The 20,628-nt window shown below is 36.2% G+C and overlaps 1 protein-coding gene across 4 annotated transcripts in view; it reads right to left on the bottom strand.

Moving 5' to 3' along the window:
- Positions 1 to 202: 202 nt before the first annotated feature.
- The window catches only part of GALC (galactosylceramidase), a 48,164-nt gene continuing 27,738 nt past the window's right edge, over positions 203 to 20,628 (bottom strand). For 2 of the 4 annotated variants that reach the window (XM_085317582.1, XM_085317581.1), the window contains exons 9-17: positions 19,778 to 19,902; positions 18,225 to 18,352; positions 17,651 to 17,740; positions 16,379 to 16,468; positions 15,056 to 15,200; positions 14,339 to 14,519; positions 11,713 to 11,876; positions 9,917 to 9,993; positions 5,524 to 7,889 (exon numbers count right to left, since the gene is read on the bottom strand). In XM_085317582.1, coding sequence (XP_085173708.1) covers positions 7,746 to 7,889; positions 9,917 to 9,993; positions 11,713 to 11,876; positions 14,339 to 14,519; positions 15,056 to 15,200; positions 16,379 to 16,468; positions 17,651 to 17,740; positions 18,225 to 18,352; positions 19,778 to 19,902 — 1,144 coding nt within the window. In that variant the 3' untranslated portion in view covers positions 5,524 to 7,745. Of the gene's footprint in view, positions 398 to 5,523; positions 7,890 to 8,107; positions 8,278 to 9,916; positions 9,994 to 11,712; positions 11,877 to 14,338; positions 14,520 to 15,055; positions 15,201 to 16,378; positions 16,469 to 17,650; positions 17,741 to 18,224; positions 18,353 to 19,777; positions 19,903 to 20,628 lie in introns of those variants that run through there. The other 2 variants (XM_085317584.1, XM_085317583.1) reach the window with 2 other exon arrangements.

Genomic DNA, 20,628 nt, shown 5'->3' with positions numbered 1-20,628 from the left:
CACAGTATACTGCAGTAGAAGGCACTGTTAATATTTACCTGTTAGCTCCTTGCAGGATTAAAGAACTAGGATGTGGTCCATAATCTTTTGAAGTAAATAGACACAACAACAGAAACACATTCCAGTTAGACAATGGAAGACTAAGGCTTCAAAGGACAGGAAAATCATCATTATCACTTTTATGATCAGCATATTACTTTACTTTCAGAAGCCAGCAACATTTTCAAAGAAGCTGCCTTTTGAAATGACATAGTGTGGATGAGTACCCCCAAGCAGAAGTCTTCTAAAGGATCTGCAGATGCTGTATACTCATGAGGGAGGTTGGTAAGCACAGAATTGCTGTAATCAGGCTTTGATGTGATAAAAGCAAGCCAGCACCTTTTCTGCATCAGGCTGCCTGGAGATGGGGGGGGGGGGAGAGGAGAGAAAAAGAAAGAAAGGGAAATACAAGCATTTTGGTGGTAAAAGGAGGAAGAATAACCAGAAACATGGCCCAAAAGGAAAATTACTATTAACACTATTAATGCTGATTGTATTAAAAAAGTGCTCAAGAACCAGGCTGACTTCTAGGAGGCTGAGTTTCATGCAGAAGGGAAAGACAGAAAGACAGACAGAAAGACAGACAGAAGAAAAGCATCCACTATTCCCATTTCTCCATGTAAGAAGGAGAAAAGACAGACAAGCAACTTAAATAAATCCTTAATATCAGCAGATAGGACACTATTCTTGCTGCCACTCTATATGGTATGGAGTGAGGGGAGGGAAAGGAGGGAAATACAGATAAGGTTTCTGATGTTTTGAYAGTTAGAACACCAAAATAACGTTTGTTTGCCTACAGGGACCTGCTAGCCCATCCTTGCAGTACCTAGTTTACATACATTCTTTTTATCACAAAAATCAGGTTACAGTGAAAACCTGTTCTGTACGCCATGTGGGAAAATGCGATGAAGTAGAAAGTACAAAAAAAAAAAAAAMCACACCCATAGGTCTAACACAGAGCCCAAAAGATTGAAATGTTCAAAAGACAATGATTATTGCATTTTTCCTGACTAAGAAGTTAAATGGGTGACAGACCACTCAGAAGGTGCAAGTGGGGAAAGAAAAAGGAACCAAGAGATGTAACAAATACAGCTACATTTATAGGGGAAATTCTTGTTGTCAACATCTACTAGAACTATCAATAAAAGGAAATGATTTAAATCTAGCAACGCCACTTCAAACAAGTATCTGCCATGCATTCAGTAGTACCCTACTATCGATTCCTATTGGCTTGGGAAGTTGGATTTCACAGCTGGCATGATATCCCTGTGAAAGCAATCATCACTTGTCAAGGCATTTTGTCTTTTGAAGTAGTCAGTCGGATGCTTCATGAAGGGCTCAAGCCACATCAACAGGTAAAATATTAGTTAGCACTCTGGATATAGGACACAAATTTTGAAGTATTATCRCTTATTATGAATTGGGGAAAAAAATTGAAATACCACCCTCCAACTGTTAAATAGATGAGAAAAAGAAAGCAATGATTGTTTTAAATCAATAGCAGAACAGGCATCTACAAAGGAGAAGCGGAAGCTCTCCCATCATTTTGCCTCAGCACTCAACTAAGAAAAGGCCAGAAAAGGTACAACAGGGAATAATTTTCATTTGACAAGGAGATAGGCTGAATGCATCAACAAGATCTTCCCACTTCCTCCCCCTGCTCAGTTGAGTGAATCCCATATAATGCTTGCAAAAAGCGTTTTAGGATAAACTATCAACTGAAAGACAAGCAAAAAATCAAGTTAAACCCTTAAGCAGCAATCTCAGACTGAATAGGAAATAGGCAGCTTATGCCAGAGACATTGTTCATCCCAAAGCAGCTTTATAGATCTCTGTGCTGAGACATTAGTGTGCACCTAGGCTCAGCAGAAAACTTGTCTGATCTCTTGCCAGTGAGCACTACCGTTTATTGCTCCCACTACAACAGCAATCACGTTAGAATTGAATATGGACATCCTTAATAGGATTTGCTGTTTGTCATTGCTGCATGCTCTTAAAAATGACTTAAATAACTCTGTACAATCAAGCTATGAGGCTACAGAGCCTCTCCTGTGAGATCTCAGAATAGCTGATGTACATTAAGCCTCCCAAAACCCCCAGAAAAAGGGTAGTGGCAGAAAACTTTTTTTTTCCTTTTGTTACTGCTTTACTTGCACAGAACATACCTTCTGCACACAGAAGTGATACCAATGCACACATTACGGGCCTGCCTTCTAGCTGCATAACCTGGTGCTGTGGTTTTTAATCTTTTCTGACCATAGATCAAGTGCTCTTACTACCAAAAAACAGCATGAGGATTTATGTTCTTGGAAAAAGACTGTTTTATAAGTAGCTAAACTATTGCCTTTTTTAAGCAACAATTAAGTCTTAATTTTTCTATAGGCATTTCAATAAAAATATTGTTAATGAAAAAACAGCAAGGAAGATGACTGTACTTCCTGGCAGGAATTTGACAGAGGAATTCAAGTTGAACCTAGAATTTGCTTTGCTTTGCTTTTCCCCATATTCTTTGGGGACACAAGAGGGTAGAGTTTGGTTTTCCTTAAAGGTCCTTTTGGTGATGATAGTTTCTGTCTTAGACTATCAAGGGCTCCCAGACCAAAGCTGAGCAGTATCAGTCTAGTGCATTAGGCTGCATTTTCTCTTGCAAACCCTTGAGTTTGTACTACACTGATCCATCCTCTACTACAGACCTGCATCTTCAGGGGCATCCATGAACACATTAAAGCAGGAATAACTATGTTCCTGCTACAAGTAAAGTTTTTAACTCTGCATAGGCACACTTAATGCCAATGGAAAATGCATTTTCTAAGWAGTCATCACTTACTACACTTTATTAAACATTTTTAGGGTACTTTTGTCCCACTTTCCAGATATATGTCTAGATTTTAAGCTTTGTTTTGGAGTCTACAGTAATAGATGCAAAGTCATTTGGGGMCTGCCGATAAAACTGATCTCTGGAATCTGTATCTGTCTCTAACCTTATCCACTTATAACTCCTCTGAGGAAAAAATTCTGTCAGTGTTGCATTATTCACTGTGAAAACCACAGAGAAGTATCTTGGCACATAATGAAGGCTTGGCAGCATTACTGCAACATATATTTGCCTTTGCTCAATTATTTCTAGGGTTTAAAAAGTTCTGTGAATAAGACCTTTATTGTTTCAGTGACAACTAAGCATAGGCTCATTAATAAATGGAAGGAACACTTAGTGCCACGAAGAACATGCCGATACTAATTTTTCATGCGTTATCAATATGGGCAGGATAACTACAAAAGCCTTCCGTACACAAAAGCCATATAAACTGTACTTAAGATAGCTTTGTTAAGGAATGAGATAAGCATTTGTATTTTATTCCTCTATTTCAGCAAGCTCTGACATTAATTGCAACATACTTCTTCAAGTGCCCACGTATAATGCGCTCAAAACCTTCAAACAGCTACCTGATGGTTCTGTTGCAAACAAATCTAGCAAGTATTTTAATGTTAGATTTTAGAACTTTTTATTTTGCCCAAAACATGTGTTAGACTTTTATGAATTCAGTAGTTATGAAGGGGATAGCCTTTAGATGGAAGATTAATAGCCATTGTTTAACTACAGAAMAAGTAGAGAAGCAAAGAGAACTTTTGAAAAACACATCCATGCACATATTCCTCAATCCATACCTGGAGACCACCTAAAAATGAGAGTGAGGATAATTAAGTCTCCAAGTCCAAGTTCCTCTTTGACTGCTCTGCTGAAATTGTCAGCTTCAGCAGTAGTTTTGCACTATGCACAACACTCCAGAAAATGGACCCCTGACAAAAATTTCTGTCAGGTCAGTGAAAAATGATCACACGAAAATGTAATCATTCAGTTTTCTAAACATTTGATTCAACAGAGAAAGAGCAAGAGGAGAAAGACGGTAAGAAGCAGTTCAAAAAAAAAAAAAAGGTAGATTCACAGAAAAGTAACACACATTGCATTACGATTTACCTCAGTTAGAACAAACCAACTAGAAAGGACCCAAATATGCTTGTCCTCTAATAAGTCAATCAAACTGAAGTTTTATCTTATTGTCTTAACCAGTTTTTCCATCATCTATCAATTTGCAGTTTATTTTTAAGAGAGACACTGTTAACTGAGTAGATTGCAAGCTAAAATAGGTTGCACTCATTTATTACAGCAGTTCTCTTAGAAAGAAAAGGAGTTTTGAAAGAGTGCAATTGTAAAAGCTTACATATAGCCAAATGCCTGGGGGAGAGGATAAATAAGCAGGAGAAGGGACACAAAAAAATGCTCAGGACAACTGACAAAAATATTTAAATATCAGATTTTATTTCATAATAAACTTTTGGTTCTCCCCCTGCTCCAAACTAAATCCTGAACTAGAAATTTACACTGAATAGAGGGAAGCTGCAAAAAAGAACAATCATATGTAGCCTATTAAAAGCAGTAATCTCCTATAATTTTAAAGCAAAGAGGTCCCGGTGTTTTGCATGAATTTTGAGGGGAAAAAATAAAAAAAAATCTTCATAATGGCTAAATACAAAGGTGGGATGGCAGAAAAAAGGCAACAGAATTGATTTTGACATAATGTTTGTATAACTGAAGTGACAGTCTGTGATAAAATCCTGCTGCAGCACAGACTGCACACTTGTACTGATGGTAGTAAATACCCTAAAACATTGTCTTTAATAGCCAAGTAATTCATGCCTACTAGCTTGACTAGCTCAATGGAATTTCTCTTCCTCTTTTAAAGTTGAATCTTAATTAATGGCAGCATAGGGAGGAAATTTCAAGGTAGATGCAAAATAAGATTCAACATAAAGAAGCCTCATCTAAATTTTAAAAATATACCCCAACAGCACTAATTGTTTCCATACCCACAGATAAAGATCTTCAGCTAATTTTTGCACGACCTTAGTATCCAGCAGTTTTGCATTACTGGCCTTTAAAAACAGTTTAATTTCGTTAACTAAGTACAAAGGACACAAAAAGAAGCAAAGTATACATTCAGTTCTAAAAGGATTAAAAAAAAATCAACAGCAGAAGCACTAACATATATGTTTTGAGGTATTTGTTAGTGAGAACTGCTTGGCTATTTGAAGTGTCAGAAAAACTCTTTCAATCTGGTTAACCTAATGTTAAGCATATTTACCAGGAATCACAATGGAAAAAACTGTCAACTTTCTTACCAGAGAATACCAAGACCCATTTACAGAATAATTCTGCACAAACAAGGGTGGTTTTTTTTATTATTATTATTATTATTTGTCCATATGGAATGATTAGTATTTATAATTAACAACATAAAATCACCCCTCAATGAAATGACTTGACAGCTTGTTATTGCCAGGCATATTACAACCTGCAAAGAGTGAAGAATTACAGACATACAAAGATGAACAACATTATATCATCATTAAATTGCTTACTCTGTTCAGAACAGTTTAATCCTCCAACTTCATAAATTAAGATTTGAAAAAAATAAAAATCAACACTTCAGTGATAAAATACATTGCATTTAGTACACAATGTAACAACAGTACAGTTAGTTGAACTAGTGCATTCAAAGGAGCTGTCCAGCTCTTTACCTTTTGAGTAACTATACCATTGTTAATCCCTTATACAAACAGAGCTTACAGCCCACAAAAGCTACCAGTCTTCCAGAAGTCTCCTACTGCACAAATTCACCCCACCTAAAAAACAGTTTATTCTGGAGAACCTTTTCTCCTATACTCATATTACTTTAACATGAGCACCTAAAATTTGATTCCTTCACATCTGGAGTTCCCATCTAGATGTCCTCTCTGAAGCTAAACTAGTAATCAACAGACCTGTATCCATACTTCAACTATCAGGATGAAACTGAAGTAAAAAATTGGCTTTCATTTCTCATTCAGTTAAATAGGTAGCTGCTTAAGTATTTGGAAGTTTTTAATAAGAGTTTTAAAATTTAGTGTTTTAGACTATTGTTCAAGGTTGCCTCCATGTATGAAGCTTTATGTAACAATTTGTAACCAGTAAATAGTGGTAACAGTACAATTGTTACTGGTGAGGGGAAAAAAGTCATTCTCTGTATCTGTTAGAGATGAAATTTTCAGATCTCTTCTCCAAAAGCTAGTTTGGAAAATAATTTTTATAATAATTTTCCAGTAATAATTCTGATTATATTAAATCTATCCTCGATGATCCCTTCAGAGACTTGAGCTAATGCTTACTGGAATCAGCCTTCAAAATAATGAAAATCAGAACAATACTCAATATAATGAAAGTATACTGAAAATCTATTTCTCAAGATAAGGTATTCCCTGCTACTGATAGCTGCATACATAGTCTGGAACTACTTGCTGGTCAGTTAAACAGGAGTTGAATGTGAAAAGTTAGTGGATGCAGAAGGCAGGTTTTGTCATGGCAAAAACCTCCACCTCATTCAAACTGACCAACAGAAGAACAACAAAATTCAGAGTCAACTGAATTTGGTAAAGGGGTGATGAATATCCCTTTTAGGACCTCATTATATTTTCAAGGTATTTTTTCTTCAAAAAAAAAAAAAAAAAAAGAAAACACTTGGTAAAATAACTTGGAAAAACAATGAAGTGAGCCATAGCAAAATAGAATCCCTCCCTCCCCCTTCCCCTAGGATTTGAAATTCCCTCTGAGCTTTACCTGAATAGGCTTAGGAAAAGTTTGAATATAAATAGGTTGCAAGTTCTTAAGGACAAAGACTTTTTTAAAATCTTGTTGTCCTAGGTATAAAAGGAAACAATATTCATAGCCCCTCCACGCTGTGTTAATACAATCAACCAAATTATATGATTACATGCAGTTGTGCTTCAACTATTTTTCACTCTAAGCCTCAGCTCCGTCATAGGTGAAAGATGGTCACCAGAGCTTTTAGGAATAAAAGGCTAGTTTTATATTTATGTTAGATCACATGTGAAAGTGTTCTGCTTGTCAGCATCCATGAGTTGATGACACAAATGGTTTATCCTTTACATTGTGCAAAGAAAAACACAAGGAGTAAACTGCAAGTTAAAAGTTTAACTCATTTCAAACTCTTCATTGAAGAAGAGGTAGCTTAAAATTAAGGCACATCCTGCATTGCCTTATCAGCCATAAAATACACTTCCATTCCACTGAAAATATAATCTACTATAAGGCTGGCAATGAGATTTGGAAGAAGTAATCAAATGCACTTGAAGTACCATATTGCCTAGTCTCCGACTATAGTAGAAAAACAGACAAAACCCTAGGTACATTGTGTAAAGGCAATTTGAGAACCACAGCCTACAACTATATGGGGCCACTGGCTCATTAGGCTTATCAGCATTTAATTTTGTAAGAGTGAAAGGAACGGACACAATCATGTAAAGTGTTAAAACTACAGCTTTAAAGTGCTTCTAAAGCTATCTTAAAAGTGAGCCAGGAAGTTAAGATCTTGGTATTTGAATAGATTTAAATCTATTAGTTTGTCTCCACCATTACCTTAAACTAAGATTTTCCCCTAACATTTGAAGGGTAAAAATCCCATAACAACTAGAGGATAAAGTTACAGTCAGGTTGCTACCTACTCAAGTAAACCTCTAACAAATAGTAAGGACAGATTTCGTATTCTCTGCCAACAGGTCAATCTCAATATAGTATTAAATTGTCCTCAAAGTTTGAACTGGCTCTGACCCAAAGTAATAAGAGAACAGGGTTCTCCAACACAAAAGCCACCTCAGCTGGCTTCAACATGAAAGTTGTCAAACTGTGCAAACTCAAAGGAGTGTGTTCCAATAGCAGCCCAGCCATTACTTGGTTCAGTGATGGTGACATTCTCCCAGAGTGGATAACCATTTAATAGCCCCGAAGCAGAAGTGCCCTGTTTAAAGAAAGGAAAGTAAGTTAGCTTGCTAAATTCATGGACTAAATATGTTGACATTGAGCCATCTCACATGGGAGACGAGATGATTAAATTCAGAAAGATGTTAAATGAACTTTCAATTATACTTCATATATTTTCCATGCAAAGATGCCTCTAAATATCCAGTGCCTATCAGCTCTGTGAAATAGAACTAATGCATTCACAGTGAATATATAAAAGGCTTATTTTCACCTAATTTAACAGCTTTGTAAATTCATTGAAGAATCTAAGGTAAATTGGATTTTCCTTTTGCATCTGTGTCAAGCTTCCTCAAACAGGCCAGTTGTCTTCAAGAGAGCAGCAAAGCTAGTGTCTTTTCTGGCGTATGATACATCTGGCATTTATTCTGCAGATTTAGGCAAAAGTCAAAGGACAAGAGATGCATTTTAGTTACTAACCTGAGAGGCGGAAGAGGGGACAGCAGAACTTCCAAATATAACATTGCCATTAATATTAAAAACAGTTTCAGTAAAGGCTACTTAATTTATCTTGCTAGTGTTTTCCACTAAACAGTAGTGGAAAAAAAATTACTCCAATTTACCTGCATTTCTTTATCTGAAAGACAATTATGAACATAAAAGCAAAGAATGTATTTCAAGAAACAATTATTTCCTCCTGTCAGTGTGAAAACTCTTCAGAGGGCTCTGCATTTCTGTCCTTGCATCAGAGACGTGCTTAGCACAAAATACTTCAATAGCACATAGAAGTCTGTAGCATAATCATTTAAAAACTATCACCATGGCTTTGTTTTGAACAATTTACATTCACTTTCAGCACCTCATTCAGACTGGCAAGCATCTCAGCCCATTTTACAGATAGTAATCAGAGTCATACATATGTGGGGGGTGGGGGGTGGAGAACAAACTATAGTACTTATATTCTGGTGTACACCCAAATAGGAATGTCTCTTTGTCTCCCAATGGGAAAGTACAAAACATAAAAGTAAGCTTCTGAACACTCACTTAACGTTTTAGCATGGGAGAGAGACTTGGTGAATAGTTTTAAAGAGAGTTTGCTTCAGTCCTAGAACTCCTCAACTAGGATTCAAGCTCTCCTATRCTTCAGCCCACATGCAGTTGCAAAAGTTACATTCCACAAGGGGATCCTACAGAGATACTTGAAGCCATTTCTGGTTTAGTTACATGCATCAATTCCCCAGTCAGCTAACTGCACGAGTGTACTAAAAGAGTTTGGGACCACTGCATTTACCAATTAACTAGGACAAACAGAAAAAAAAAATTGGACAGGCTCCTCATCAGTTATGGCTCATTTCCACAATAGTATGTTTTGAGCTTTGTACAGGAAAGTGGCAGCTCCTCTCAGTTCTTCAGTCCTTAAGTTTACAAGGCTTTAGCATGCAAAAAGAATGGATGGGAGTGACATTCCTAGAACTGGCTACTGCAATAGTTCCCTAACAGTCTTCAGAATGGAAAAAAAAAATCAAGTCACAATCTTTTCATAAGGCTAAGCAACTCATTCAAAACTATCACGCATATTCGCAGCTTTCAACTCATCTCTGTAGTTTTTTTCTACACTCTCTCCAGTTTCTCAAGATCTCTATGAAATTACAGCCAACAAAGCTTTGTAAGATATTCTAATATTAGTTTTAAATAACAAATAGAAATATCTGTGATTTAGATAGAATCATAGAATCAGTAAGGTTGGAAGGGACCTCTGGAGATCATCTAGTCCAACCTCCCTGCTCAAGCCGAGYCACCCATAGCATGTTAGACAGGGTTGCATCCAGGTGGGCTTTGAATATCTCCTGACAAGGAGACTCCACAACCTCTTTGAGCAACCTGTTCCAGTGCTCTGTCACTCTCWCAGTGAAGAAATTCCCCCTCCCGATCAGGCAGAACTTCCTGTGCTTCAATTGCAAACAGATAGTCAACAGTATGCCAACAGTATGCCAGAGTTTTATCTAATTTGTCCAGGACAGGAAGCGTCACAACTGGTCCTTTATGTTTTTGCCTGTGTCTCCTTACCTGGATGTTGAGAGTAAGTGTGTGCCATGCATTGGCCCGGACACCAGAGAGTCCTTTCATTAGTATTTCTTCTCCAGCTGCAAAACATGCTCAGGTTAGCAAAGTGTTACTTCACACCTTTGCTATAAGGCTGACAGCTTAATACCAAGCCAGTAAGAGGAAACTAAGACATGATTTTCAAAGGTGTTCAGAACCAACAGCTTATGGATTTCAACTGCTGCATGAAGGGCTTAACACACAAACCTAAACCCTGCACGATCAATGTCATTCTCCTGTTTTTTTCAGGACTGTTTTACCACTGAAATCTGTAAGGGTCAAAAAGCTTCTGGGGTCTAAAATAAGGATTCCCTATATTAGGAATATAGGTCCATAAAGTTTGACAGTAGCTATTGCTCTGCTTGTTCCACAAGTCTCCTTGCTTATGTATTAGTTCCATTTAAAATAAGTTTTGCTTTCTGGAGTTTGAGATGCCACATCAACATATTGCTTAGTTCTAGTCAAAATTTAACCTAAGCAAAAACAAACAAAAACACATTAAAAAAGTGTGACTGACACCTGGATGGAAGACATGAAAAAAATTAAGTACAACAAGTAGCATCTTCAATTATTCAATAGTGGGCCTGAATATTAAATTAACTTGCCGCTAGAACTATCTTCTAGAAAAATACAAAGATTGCTGAAAAGTTGTGGAGAAAAAAATTATCATACTGCAAAACCAGCATCCTAGTCTGAAATAATGAGCTGATTAATCAAACTCCCCTCATTTCAACTAGGAAAATTACTCTTGACAGCCTGAGAAACTAATTGGGTGATGTTGCCATGTCCTATTAAAAATAAATACTAGAGTCCATCCTTAATGTAAGTATAGTTTTATACAGTTGAAACTTAAATTGTTGTGGAGTTAGATTATTGTGAATTTTCCTAGGGTCCAAGAGTATGTTAAGAAGAGATAATGTGAAGCCTTTTCTATGCCATCTATTCACTGTAAAGAAAGAAGAAAGGGGATGGGGGGCTGGAGAGAAATAAGGAACAATAGTTRCCAAGTAGAAGAGAAGAATACTTTTAAAGTCCAGTAGTGTAGTGTGAAATTGGTTGTTAAATTGCATTTAAGTTATCAGGAATCACTGAAAAATTATAATTTATACACGTGAAACAACAGGAAATATGTATTTAGCAGTTTTTTCAAAGTTAAAAAAAACAAGAAAAAAATTTATAGCCATTGCTCAAGTATATTAAAACATCAGTCTTTCATATGCCTGTCAAGTGCTGTACAGGTGAACATAGGAGTTCTAGCATTACAAGTAGAACATGCTCTGACTCCACTGAGCTAGACTGACAGAGTATAATGAATAACTTSTAGAAACAGTAAGCCACTCATCATCTGAAATAAATGCATGGATATTGATTTACATTGCTAAATGAGACATGCCACTGCTTTTAAAGACAGATTTTCTTTTTAGGTGCAGTGTAAGAATCAAATATTTCTCAAATTACCACCACTGTATCAGAATATTTACAAAAAGCAAAATAAATTATCTGAACTACTGTTAAATAGGTTTTGTCAACACCAAAAAGATCCAGAAAGCTGCAACTGATTAGTATACCAGCCAGTTGCCTTCAAATGTGCCATGTGCATACAGAATATGACCCTCATTAAAGGGCAACAGGTTGAATTCACAGTGATGGCAGTTGAGCTATGAAATCTGCATTTTTTTAAAAAAAACTTCAGGTTTCTAGAAGGCTTTCAAGGCAAAAAATCCATATGYTAGCATGCATTTTAGCAAACAGTTGCTCACCTAGGTCACCAGTGACTCTGTAAGTGCCATCTGCAAATACCCAGAAGAAAACTCCTTTGGTACTTCGAACATATATCCCACCATTGTCAACTCTTCCTGCAACAAACACGCCTCCATCAGGTGATTGTTCTATGTAGATGTCACAAGTGACGGTAAAGTTTTCCCTGTAAGCAAAGTGTAGGTGTTTTAATAAACAAAGAATGGATTTTGAGCAGGTAGTAGGTAGAATACTCTTTTCTATACAGTATACCAACCTTCTTGAGGAAAGGTTTAGCCACCCTAATTGCTACCAACAGCTTGAGACATACAGATCCATTCTCGTTATTACTATACCTGGAACTCCACAGATATATCTTCTAAAGAATTCTCCTTCTCAGAGATCAACAAAAACATAAGCATCTTGGCAGCAAGTTAGTCTGTTACGCAAAGGTTTGGACCTCCACAAAAAAAAAAAACCATTCAGGTCTGCAAAATGAGTTAGAAAYTACTTCTTTAGACAACTAAATTAAATCCAAGATTTTAGGCCACAGCTGCTAAAATTTGATTTTCATTTCTCTASGGTTTTTAATACAGGTCAAATCTTAAGCAATTCAGATCCTTCGTCCAAATAAATTATTGAACAGTATTAAACAAACTGACAAAGAGTTAAACTAAGTTAAAGTCATTTGATTTTCCTGTGCAACAGCAATACATGAGCACAACTGTAAAGCACCAGGTTGTGCATAAAATGATAACTGAAGAGGAAGATTAAAAAAAAATATATATCACCAAGCAAAGGGATCTCAGAACAATCAAATGGCATCTAGAAAATTTGCATCATTTTTCTTTTCCTTGAAGTACAGATCCCTTACAATAAAAAAGTATTCATTTATCTTATTAATGTACAAACTAAAAAAAAAAAAAAAAAATCCCAAGTCTGAAGTGACTTGCAATAAAATGGTGTTAACACAGATACAATCTATCTACAGGTTCAGGTCAACCATGAGAGCAAAACATTAACAAATGCAGGAGAAAAAGTGCAGAGCTTTCACAACACAAGACTAAAATCCAAACCAAAGAGAATTAAATAATTCTGAACTTAAGTCATGGTAAATTGTTATTAATGACTTAAGTCACAATCCTCACCCTATAAATAAATCCAGTGAAAATTAGTTCAACAGTGCAATAGAACACAATAAAACTGGAAAATATCAACCCAGATCAAGAGCCTTAAACTGGGATGAAGCAAACGTATCAAAGGGTATAGAATTGAAGATTGCAGTTAGGAAAAGTTATAGGTGTGTAACATCTATATAGGAGTACATAGATGTAACTGAAACAACCAGCTGAAGATTCAAAAAAAGCTTTGTTATGAGCACAGGATGAAAGCTCAGAAGGAAAGGAAAATGAAATAATAGGAACTCTGGGGCATTTCAGTGCAAGAGTCTAAGAATATAGACTACAAAGAGTTTTAGGGATCATTGAATGTGATCTACTCACAAAGGGAAAGTTGATTAAGGAAGAATATAAGACTGACTAACAGAACTGTAGAAGAAAACATCAGCTAACTGAAAAACAACTTCCAACTAGAAGATGGTGGCATACTTCCAGGCTTCAGGGCAAAATGATCATTTGGTCAGGCCTGAAAATAGATAGGTGAAGCTTGCTCTGAAGAAATGTTTGGGGGATTAGTGATCTAGTCAGAATGAAAAAAAAAAATGGACAGAATGGTTATGTGAGAGTATCAAAAGAATTTAGGCTAGATTTTTACAAATCAAAGAAATAAAGCCTTAAAGTTTACCATTATTTACTACTATTAAACCTAAATATTTAACAGGCTCTTTACCATTTTAATACTAGTAAAATTATGCTGGAATGTGCTATTTGATCCCAAATTACCATCATCAGAGCTCCAAGAAAGAATTAGTCATTACACCTGACCAGTAAAGCTCAGTTACATTTACACAGAAATAAAACTGTTCTCTGTAGTAGGTTAATCAAATCCACACAGTTCCAGGGATTGCTCAGAAGATGGCAGTCTACAACAAATATAACTGAATTAACTCCTACATTATTTCATTGATACAAGATTGATCAAATCACTAACAAATCAAGCTTTACATGGACAAACAAGATCAATTTAAAGTAATTTAAACTGAATCAATCTTTTGTCCCATTTAAAAAACACACTAAAACTCAGTGCACACTTCAAATCATGATTCTACTTCAGTTACTACTTTGACTTGGTCTTTCTAATAAGCCGCCCTGTATACACCATTCTCAGACAGCTTGAACAAATAATGTCCAGCAGGATATGAGAAAAAAATTTCCAATAGGAAGACACTGCAGCACAGGAAAAGGTTACCAAGAGACATGGTAGAATCTCCATCTTTAGAGGTGTTGAAGGTTCATCTAGACAAAGACACAGTTGATATGATCCAATTGCACTGGCAACAGCCCTGCCTCAAGTTGGGCTTGATGACCTCTGGAAGTCTCCTTCAGTCATCACTTATGTGTCTACAGATGGTTTGAATGCATAAACCATCTGTTCAAGAGAGATGAGGCTGGCGACAGATGAACCAACTATAACCCAGACGAGTAAGGAAGACATCTTCCTAGACATCACCAAAAAATAATGTTTACATACCACTTAAAATTTCCTATGATACTGATGGTTTGGTCTGCATCAGAAGACCAAGTGATGGGTCGCTGAACYACCACCTGACGGAGGGTGAACACATGATCTCCTGGATCAGAAGTGTTTATGAAGTACTCAAATACCCCTGTCTGATCTGCAAAATTTGGAGCTTCRCTGAAAGGTGGATTACCTGTTTAGAGAACAAAATATATATTAACATCAAAACAATATTTTTCTTTAGGCTACCTTTGCTTTCAGAGAGTTCCTCTGAAGATATTCTCCACACCCCTGACTCTATCAAAGCACAGACTCCAAAACTGATCTAAGCTTGGGGATTGGAAAGTTTTGTTGGGTTTGGGATTTTTCTTTTTTGTTTTGTTTAAGCAGGTCCCAATTTTTACATTAAAAAAAAAATCTTCCCTTACTTCCAAAAAAATACAGTTATGAGCTGTATCATTTGTATCAAGAATTTTAAAACTGYTGGTGGCCACCCAGTTAAAACACAGTATTAAATACACCTTCTTGCAAGTGAAGTATGCAGGCGTAAGCTGTCAGAGAAGCAGGTATAAATAAGCAAAAATAAAATATATAGGCAGATTACTTTACATCTCATAAGCACACATAGATGACTCAAATACAACGATTGTTACAGTCTTTCTATCTGGAGACTATATCTGTGTGTAAATTAAGTAAATTAAGTTTCTAGACCAGAAAATTCAGACTTACGAATATCAAAATCATCTTTGTAATTAGAAGGAAAAGGCTGAGATGGTGGAGGGTCTGGGCAAATACATTTTTGCCCTGTCTTGAGCGTGGTTAAAGTGTAGACTTCATCCACATTTAGATCTAAAGAAAAACTTCCCTTCCAGACCTGGAATTAAAGAAAGCTCAAGTTAGAGGGAAAAAATAAAATAAAATAAAATAAAATAAAAAGGCACAAACAAACCCAAACACTACTAAATAACAACATATCCAAGTTTGAGTTAGGAGAGATCCTTTTAAGTCCTAATTTAAGGTAAAAATCCTATCTTCTTGCCTCAGTGTTTAATTCTTTCAAGCTATATTCAAAACTATTCCCCCAGCCTCTTTTTCCATGTAAGCTCGCATACGGCCAGTAAAGTTATAATCAAACAGGGCAAATGAGACAAGCTTTAATTATGCACTTAAAGCGTGAAAGACTAGGAGTTCTTGCAAAAGAAGAGGAAATACTTGAAATTACAGACAGACTTCTAGGAATACTCATTTATGGGCAGGGTTTAAGTAAAGTCACATGCAAGACAGAACATTCCTTGCTTTTAAAAAGGGCCATTTTATCAAAGTCATTAGTGAATAATTTGAAAAAGTGCATTTTCATCAAGTTTGAGAGGAAATCTGTATTCTCACTACTTTGGGTGGCACAGATATAATTTCAGAGGTTCTTTACTCCAGAATATTTTTTTTCTAAATGCATCCAGAGAACATGCAGGTCCCAAAAGGTTTGGGAAAGAACATATGCAGAGAGGCTAGAAGGCTGGAAGGTTAATCAGGCCTCYAGGCCAGAAAAATACTACAGTTATGATCTTGCAAATCCTCCTGTAGCATGAACTCCAATGCTAATTCAGACTAAAACTAACACCTAGCAGGTGAGTGTAAATAAGGTTAAACTTGACAAATAATACTTGGGTCTATCATACATTTTATTATATTGCTAATGCACAGGCTGAGAATACAATAAGGTGGGGCAGGAAAAGAGAAAAGATCATACTAACACATTTGAACCAAATAATTACTCTCAAACCACATACCTGTTAAAAAGCAGTGATGCATCAGCACTGCACAATTAACGTCACCAGCATTTATGGATAGCATGAATACACACAGAACACCATGAAGTTTCCCTCTGAAGGCACACTCAGAAAGGCCCAATACAAGCCACTTTTGATTATTCTGCTATAAGGAATACTACTTTTTACTCTGTAATCCTATATTCTAAATTTAAGAAAAAATAACTCTTCTACTATCAATCCTTAAAAGCAAAATTACCATAGAGTATTAAAATGGACGGTTTACCTTTATAGGATGGACTTGCTGGAAAAAAGTAGAGTGTGCAGATTCAAAACCAAGCCTAGAATGCCATACTTGAAGGGTCTTCACCATATACTGCAATGAAACATTAAAAAAGTATTAAGTCCTTTAATATTTGCCTTTAGAAATATCCATCCCTTAAGGGTGTCTACCTTTTGATAGATCTACTGATCTCATGAGAAGCCACCACTCCGTTTCAGCCAGCCATTACATGCAGATTAACTTTTTGCAGATGATGTATAAGTCTTTGTCCCAACATGCAATAATACTGCTTATGAAGATAGAACACAATGCAATCAAACACCTYTACTTTTTCTATCAATCAGTGACAGCATTCCCTTGATGCAAACCCTCAGCCTACTAGCAACCAGGCTGAGACAGTCTCATGCTAATTTTGCTTTAATGAGACAACAAATTTAGTTCTTGGTTCTTTGATGTTCATTTTTGAACAGCCTATGTTGCCTATAGATCTCCAAATTCCTGTGATACCACAGCATATCAACTACACTGGTTACTGATTTTAATCATACACAATCCCTGATATTTTTTTAATTATCCAGAAGAATGGTGAACAAGGTCATCTAAAGTTTGATTTGGATAAACCGTTTGATCCTTCTCCCAAACTTATCACTCAGATACTTTTCCCAAGCAAACCATTTTATCACTTCAGTGTGCTGTTCAAAATATCTCCTCCTAATGAAGGAAAACTTATGTCACTAGAAATCAGACTCCAAATATTTAAACACTTTCAGCTTCTGAGCAGCAATTATCCAAAACAGCTACTAACAAAACATACTCAARTATATGCTATCAGAGCATTGTTCACAATTCAGAGAGCAATTCAGTTTAGTGAGAMAACAAAACCCAGGAAATTCTCAGAATCTCTCTTCGAGGAATGGAACAATATAACTTACTATGTACAAACGATTGCAGTTACTCCCCTGGAAAGGAGCTGATGGCAACTAGTAAAGTCATGACCATGCTAGCCTGTCAAACTACGTTAGCATGTCAGAACAACCAGCCTTGAAATAAATCCCAAAGGAAAAACAAATCCACATGCATCTCTATTCTAGGGAGTATTTTTCCTCTGCACACAGATGATTAAAGTGTAAAATAATACTTCTAAAAATTCAGTTATGACATTACATCTCATGGTAAAAGCAGAAGTAGAATGCTTTAAACTTGCCAGAAATATAACAGCCTATAGATAGTCACTSACTTTACGCTAGTGATCAGATATATTCAATATCTACTTACAAAAGACCCTGTGAGGTAGAAAGTTGCTCTCTGAGGTGACACATTGAAATGAGGCAGTGGAGGCCTGATACACTGAGAGTGATTACGACTCTGGAAGAAAAAACAAAGTAACAGAATAAACATACATTTCATTTCTGGAATTCATCAGATATTAATGCTGACAAATATATAATCATAAAGCATAAATGTAAGTAAAAAAAAAAGCAAGATAGGATCAGTTTTCAATCATCTATTTCACCGCTATCTTAATGAGAGTTACCATTCCACTAATTTAATAATTTTATTTGGGATGTTGTTTAAAACAGAATATGATTTAATTCCCTACTGAAAAGTCATGAAAGTAGTGCTAATTTGTGGTATAAAGATGACATATACAGTGACCACCAGGAACATTTTGATAGCTGCGTATTCAAAGTTTAGATTGAAAAAAAGGACATCTAGTGGTCTCACTAACAAAACTAMGAATATCATAGAACATAGTCACATGTATTGAACCATGTAAATCCAAGAAGTGATTCATAACAAAACCTTCCTTTATCTTTTCTAGTTTGTTGGAGTTGCTGAAGCACATTACCATAGTTTCAATGATAATCGTAAGGTTTCCCAGGCCATCGGTCAGAGCTACAAAGCTGCCACCTCCTTCTAAGTGTCCATCCACTTGTAAGTACGACCAGCCTGGTTGAGTAAATTGGGTTGTGTGTGCTGAAATAAAACAGAATAAAAAAAAATCATTAAAAAAAAAAAAAAAAAGAATGGTTGAGGTTGGAAGGGACCTCTGGAGATCATCTAGTCCCCTCCAACCACCACTCAACTAGGGTCACCTAGAGCATGTTAGACAGGGTTGCATCTAGGCAGGTTTTGAATATCTCCAGAGAAGGAGACTCCACAACCTCTCTGGGCAACCTGTTCCAGTGCTCTGCTACCCTCGCAGTGAAGAAATTYCTCCTCATATTCAGGCAGAACTGCCTGCGTTACCCAAGTGTTGATTAAAAGACAACTACCATTTATAGTCTAAACTAAAGTTTTCGCTCACACACGCACGCCAACTTTTAACTTYGGGAAGAAAGTAATGAAATTTCCAAAACAAATTCCACCTGTACAAGAAGAAGGATTACAGAATTATATTTAGGCAGAATTAAAAATATCAGCTCAGTGGCAGACAAGGCAGTTAAAAAATGCTAGCGAGTACTTAGATGTGAACAAAAAAATTATTATGCTATTGTATAAATCAAATACATAGCTGCAATATGAGTATTTATCTCTCATGCACACTCCTCCATTTTTACAAAGAAAACAGTTGAGCTACAGAAAGTATAGAAGGGCATCTACACAAGGAATAATTAAATGGGGTAGAGTTTTCAGCACGTTAAGAGGTAGTAGCAAACAGGGATATCACATAGATCAAGAAATTCTGAGCAACATGGAAGCAGGAACTCTTCAGTCTCTCTACTGAAAAGTATGGCTTTTTTTTTCCTTCTCCTGTCTTAATATATATGTTTTTACATAGGCATGTAACTAACATACAAATAAAATTTATGACATTTGCCTTGATTCTTCCTGATAGCATTGCTTATGCCACTTGCCCTACTGAACTGTGGCATAGACAGAGAAAGTTTACAGAAGTACTACAAAATTACCACTGAAGGCAAATGATCATAGATACTGTGTAGAACTATTCCTCTTCCCTCAGGTACTAGAAAATGCTGGCTTACACAGGCAGCCTCAAAAGAACACAGAAGTGCTTTGTTCTAGTTTCCTCAAATGGAGGAATACCAAATGTCTAACTTAGGGAAGGGAAAAAAAAAAAGAAAAAAACATAACCAGGCGAAGCACGCTAACCTTTGGTGGCATTTCAGACCAAAATGCTTTAATAGTGACAGCTATAAAAAGGCAGCAGTGAGTTCATTTGTGCACACATCCCAAGGTCAAATATTTAGATTTCTCCTGCTACTGATCTTCCTCCTTTCCATTAAAGCGAGCAATATTTTTCATAAAACAGTTGCATAGAGCTACTTTAGTTTGGTACAAAAATTAATGCACATTAAAAAAGCATTAAATAAAGGGCTTAGATGATAGTTATGCTGTGTTTTAGGTCACTTAAGCAATATATATTTGCAAACTTTTTACCTGTAATCCAGATAGGTGCTTCTACTCTGTAGTGGCCACTCCACGGTTCTTGGGCTGTCATCAGTCCACATCGACCAAAGGGCAACTCTTCATAATAACTAGCCACCAAATTCCATGCAATGGTTCTGTAAGAAAAATAGGGTTTTTTGCTTCATTCCAATGGGTAGTATTAGATTAATTTGGTACAAARATTTACATCTCTTTTCCCTTCTCCACCTCTTTCTTTCACCAAGGATTTCAAATTAAAAAAATTCTGTAAGTTCCAGAAAGCAAAAACTGCAGTAAAACTATTTTCTCTAGCATAGATTGAAAAGTAGTTTAGGGCAAAAATCTTTCCCATTACAGGACAAAACCACAGGAGGGGAAAATGAAGCAAGATAAACTTGCATCATTGGGAACTGCTTACAAAACTGATGTTCTCTCTGTGTGTCACTGTAGCAAGCTACTAACATTAGGACATTAAAGGAAATTTGCACTGAGGGTTACATTTTCTTCATCAGATCTTTTTTTTTTTTTTTTTTTTGAACAGTAAAAAGTATAATCCTTCCTTTACACACATACATTAAGAAGAGCTAACAACTTAAGCTGGCCAGCTTCTAGCAATTGCTATCATTTTACAAAGCTGCCAGTACAGTAACAAGTTAATTACTTTGGATGTTTTGATTTGGTCTTCTTTGAAAAAAATGGTAGTTAGGACTTGAAACGAGATCTGTGCATCGATAAATTTGCAAATACAGCTTAACAAAGTAGTTAATAAAGCTGCTGTATTATTCTCCTGTTGTGAACTGATGAATACAAAGGTCCATTTTCTAAAGTCATTGCCATAGGCATATCACAGTTTACATGGATTT

The sequence above is a fragment of the Rhea americana genome, unplaced genomic scaffold (genome assembly GCF_003343005.1).
Source record: "Rhea americana isolate MKP2758 unplaced genomic scaffold, rheAme1 scaffold_5, whole genome shotgun sequence".
NCBI lineage: Eukaryota > Metazoa > Chordata > Aves > Rheiformes > Rheidae > Rhea > Rhea americana.
This window is presented reverse-complemented; position numbering and strand designations above follow the sequence as displayed.